This window comes from Oryzias melastigma, linkage group LG19 (assembly GCF_002922805.2).
Source record: "Oryzias melastigma strain HK-1 linkage group LG19, ASM292280v2, whole genome shotgun sequence".
Classification (NCBI taxonomy): domain Eukaryota; kingdom Metazoa; phylum Chordata; class Actinopteri; order Beloniformes; family Adrianichthyidae; genus Oryzias; species Oryzias melastigma.
The window spans coordinates 8,892,681-8,897,489 of NC_050530.1; the positions used below are offsets into that span (position 1 = coordinate 8,892,681).

Here is a 4,809-nt window from a genome sequence, read left to right on the forward strand (position 1 = left end):
AATATTTTAGCAACATGCTAACATTTTTGGCTAATTTGTTATCTTTTGAGGTTTTTCTCAGCTAATTTAGAGCTTAGCTTCTATTTTAGCTAAAAGCTAACGTATTTGACTAATCTAGTTTACTAAGAAATTTTATGGTATTTTGGAGTTTAGCTAGTATTTAAGTAACAAGCTAGCTTTTTTGGCTAATTTAGCCTTTACTGAGGTTTTTGGGCTAATTTGGAGCCCATTTTTCACATTTTAACACTAGCACTCCAGTATTTGTGTTTTTTGATTTACTGTAACTTTTTGTCTGTTAACACGATCAACTTAATTCCAGTAGATTTTGGTGTGAGACGCTTTTCTCCTCCAGAATCTGCTGGAGTTACGTTGATCGTGTTAACGGTTGAAAAGTTACAGTATGTTAAAGATTTTGTAAATATATGTGTGTTCTTCTTCTAAGTTTAGCTAATATTTTAGCTACATGCTAACATCTTTGACAAATTTGTTATCTTTTGTGGTTTTTCTAGACTAATTTAAAGTTTAGCTTCTATTTTAGCAAATAGCTAACATTTTTGACTAATCTAGTTTATGGAGGAATTTTAGGCTATTTTGGAGCTAGAATTTAAACAACGAGCTAGCTTTTTTGGCTAATCTGCTGAGTTTTTTGGGGCTAATTTGGATCTTAACTCAATTGTATTGATTGTGTTAAGGGTTTAAAAGTTACAGTATGTTAAAGATTTTGTGTTGCAGTCATAAATATATTCTTTGATTTGTGTTCTTCCCCAAAACTAATTTTTTTCTGCTATTATTTCTCTGATTGTCTTTAACCAGCAAAGGAAACTAGAAGAGGTAAAGTACTCCCACAGATGATGAAGCAAATGTGTTAACATTGAACAATTAAGTGAAAAACTTTGTTTTTCGATTTCAGTTCAGGAAGAATAAAGTGAGGGACTACACAGATTCTGACTCTGAAAATGAAGATTATGAGCATGAAGACAGAGGCCTCCTCCTCCGACAGGTACATGATTGAGTCTCTCTGCTTTAAAAAAAAGAAAATCCTAAATTGGTTTTGTTTCTTAGAACTTAGGCATTGTTCTGGTGAGGTTCATTCGATCGGAGGTGAAACACCGTCTCCTAAAAGCAGCACTGCGCACCTTGAGGATCCTCTCTCGGGACAAGAAGACGCTTAGCGCCCTGGTGACTGACAGCGCCCTCCTGACCTTAGGCAAACTGGCTCTCCTGACTACAAACGACACCAGCGATGAAGCCAGCGACCCCGATTCGGATTTCTACGACAACATCATCGCCTCCTTGGCCGAGGCAAAAGTGCACCAGGTCACCATTGACGAAGACGAGGGCGAAGCTGAGGGCGCCGATCAAAACGAGGAGTACCAAGCCATGGACGAGGACTCCAAGAGTGACATCAGCTACGCCACCAGCGGAGACCTGGACAGCATGAGCTGGTTCGGGAGCCACAGGACCAGCATCAATGAAATGCACAGAGGGAGCATCCATCAGAAGGCGCTGGAGCGCGGCAGGAGGGACCGCAGAGAAAGCAAGATGGAGGGAGAGGAGGAGGAGGAGGAAGGGGAGCAGGCGGAGGAGTCGCTCAGGAAGGAGGCCATGAAAGTGCTGTGCAATGTGGTGTACAACAGCACCTGGGCACAGGAGAGGTTCAGCGCTCTGAAGTAGGAGGATGCTTCACAAATGGTCCTCTTGACCCACTTCCAAAAATAAAAACCTTCTGTTTCCTCCATCAGGCTTATGAATGGTCTCATTGAGCGCATATCCTCCAGCATCAACTGGTCGTCCCCCTCCAGTGTTCAGTTTTACGAGCTGCGCCTCATGTTCCTCATCACGGCGCTGAGGCCTGAGCTCAACACCCAACTCCAGCAGGTGGTGCAACCACATCTTCTGTGAGAGGCTTTTATTGCCTCTTATTCTATGTTTTTCTTTCACTCCTGCAGGCTGGAGGGGTGTCCATCCTTACGGCAGCCTTGGAGAGCACCCTGGAGGTGCAGTGGAAGGAGCAGTACGAGTGTGCGCTGGACCCGGCGGCACCACCCATTTCTCCAGAAGCCTCCCAGCGCATCATAGAGATCCTCAAAATCCTCTTTAATATCACTTACAGCAACCACAGGCAGGAGCCCGGGGAGGTCAGTGAGTCCTAAAGCATCTTTTTATCATTTACATCTTCTTTTAAACTATTGAACTATACCAATGAGAAGATAATAGGGAGATATGAAGCTCAAGATTAGGGCTGTGAACATTAATGCAATTAACCAACTCAAGTTAACACCTTAACATTCATGAACTTAATTAAACCTCTCAAAATTTCAGTTTTATTTCAGTTTAGATCGTTTTTTTTTCACAAGAAGCTGGTTATTTGATCCATGGCCGGTGTGTTGTCACGGTAACACAGCATATTTTTATAAAATTGACCTAATAAAACATTGTTATTATTGGTGACTCATCAGAACACAAGTATGATTCATCTGATCTTTCTTTTTGACAGCTATAATTGAAAATAAATGTTCTAAATGTGCAGTTTTGTGTGCAAATTTCATTTTGTAATCACTCACAGGTAAATGGTCGACAAATACTGTAGCTAAAAAAAAAAGGATATTTGTGATTAATCGTGATTCATTTGACTCAGGTTTGCAAATAATTGTTTAATTATTTTTAATCGATTCTCTCATCCCACTTGTACCATTGTCCCTTACAAAATAAATAAATATTCAGTCGGCTTTTAGTATTTTAATTTTGTTGATTATTTCGGTTTAGATTGTTTTTTTTTTTTTATAAAAAGTGGGTTTTTTGATCCATGGTCCGGTGCTTTTTCACTGTAACACGACATATTTTTGTGAAATTTACCAAATAAAACATAGTGATTAACAATGATCAATCACAAGTATGATTAATCAGATCTTTTTTTTTTATTTTTAGTCGGTTTGCAGCCTTACTTGAAAATAAATGTTCTAAATATACAGTTTTTTGTGTACATTTCTTATTGCGATTATTCACAGATAAGTGGTTGGCAAATACTGTAACTAAAAAAAAGTTGATTGTGATTCTTTGTAGTTAATTTCCCCCCAAGTTTGCGATTAATTTGTTATTTTTTAATCGATTCCTGGCCGTACATATGATATCATTACTCACCGACGCCAGGTTGGCGGCCATCTTGGACTCCAATTTTTCGTATATCGACTAGTTTTCCTGTTGGAGCGTAGCTTTTCCCTTTGAATTTTTTTACAACAAATTTCTGTCCCGTCTAAATTTTAAGTCTCGAAATTAAAAACACTGAAATATTTAAGATAGAAAATATTTTTTGGGGCATACAATTTTTCTGTCTAAAAAGTAAGGGTTAATAAATTTAGAAATAATTTAAAAAAATCAGAACTTTTAGGAACTGAAAAATTTCCATATAAAAACAATGCTTCAAGATTTGGAGTAAAATTGGAGGAAAAACAAGTTTAATTTCTTCTCGTTAGGATGATGCAGCTCTTTATCGCCACCTGGTGGCCATTATGCGCCTCTGCCTGATGAGGAAATGCATGATGACAGATGACACTGATGAGCTACAGGGGTAAATATGCTTTTTTTTTTACTCTTTTCTTTTTGTTATCTACTTTTTAAAATAAAAACATTCTTTTTCTCCTTTCAATCATTATTATATTTCCCTTTTAATGTTATTCCATCTGTTTCAGCTTTCAAATGATCACATTTATTATTTTTTCTGGTACATTTGAATCTACTTTTAATTATCTCTGGACTGATATGTGCATGGGAGCTTAACCCACTCCGTGGTAATCCCCTCTCAACCCCACAGTCACACAGTCAACCTGCTGACAGCGCTGCCTCTCCAGTGTCTGGATGTTCTCCTCTCTGTGCCTCTGACACCGAACTCCCAGCAAAGTCTGGGTGTCAACATGGACTGTGTCCACATGCTGCTGCTGTTCATGGAGCGCCGCCTGGAGTCCGTAAGGATGAAAGCAATATAGGATGAGCATCCTTAAAAATAACTGAGCTTTTCTATTATAGAATTACAGTTTTTTTATCTGTTTTTTAGGGGGATAAAGTCAAAGAGAAGCTGACACCGATCCTGAACCTGCTGACAGAGAGCTGCAGAGCTCACAGGGAAACACGCCTCTACATCAGGAAACATGTACGATTTTTAATCACTTAGCCTTTGTGTTGTCTTGTGGGTAAAAGTGACCCATGTACACACACATTCACACACATTCCATTGCCGAACACCTATAACCACTAGGATCAAGTGGAACCAAACCTGTGATCACTGGCGGACTTAGAAATTTGGGAAAACACCAAAATGGGGCCCTGTGCATAGGCTTTATTAATCTTTTTTTTAAATCAGCATCCAGGTGAAATAACTTCTTCATTGGTCCACTGCTAGTAGACAGGTTCAGTGTCAAGAATCCCAATTTTTTGATTAGAATTTCAAAACTGCTGTGTGAAACTGAACAAAAAATATTCAAAACTCAACAATTTTGAGACAAAAAATGAAATGATTAGGATCAAATGTATAAATTGCATTTATGGAACAAGTTAGTGGCCACATATTTATTTTAATTTTAGAAGTACTCTGGGAAAACGGAATTCTCTCCTAGCTAACATACTAATGACTGGAATATTCCATTGCTGGAGAGGGACGGGGAGGACAAAACACTTTTACATGATCAGTTTTATTACATTTTAGTCATTTGGAGGGTTTTTTAAAATCATAACTAGTGTAAAAATTATTTTTGACACTTTTATTAAGTGTTCAGCTCGGGGTCACAGAGTGTTGGGGGCCTACTTTTGCATAAT

The 4,809-nt window shown here is 38.5% G+C and overlaps 1 protein-coding gene across 6 annotated transcripts in view; it reads left to right on the forward strand.

The window, feature by feature from the left end:
- LOC112154158 (synembryn-A) overlaps positions 1-4,809 on the forward strand; it is a 16,428-nt gene that overhangs the window by 9,616 nt on the left and 2,003 nt on the right. For 5 of the 6 annotated variants that reach the window (XM_036217141.1, XM_024284879.2, XM_024284884.2 and 2 more), the window contains 7 exons: positions 911-1,000; positions 1,063-1,670; positions 1,743-1,878; positions 1,950-2,138; positions 3,474-3,568; positions 3,812-3,962; positions 4,052-4,147. In XM_036217141.1, coding sequence (XP_036073034.1) covers positions 911-1,000; positions 1,063-1,670; positions 1,743-1,878; positions 1,950-2,138; positions 3,474-3,568; positions 3,812-3,962; positions 4,052-4,147 — 1,365 coding nt within the window. Of the gene's footprint in view, positions 1-813; positions 832-910; positions 1,001-1,062; positions 1,671-1,742; positions 1,879-1,949; positions 2,139-3,473; positions 3,569-3,811; positions 3,963-4,051; positions 4,148-4,809 lie in introns of all 6 variants that reach the window. The other variant, XM_036217142.1, reaches the window with a different exon arrangement.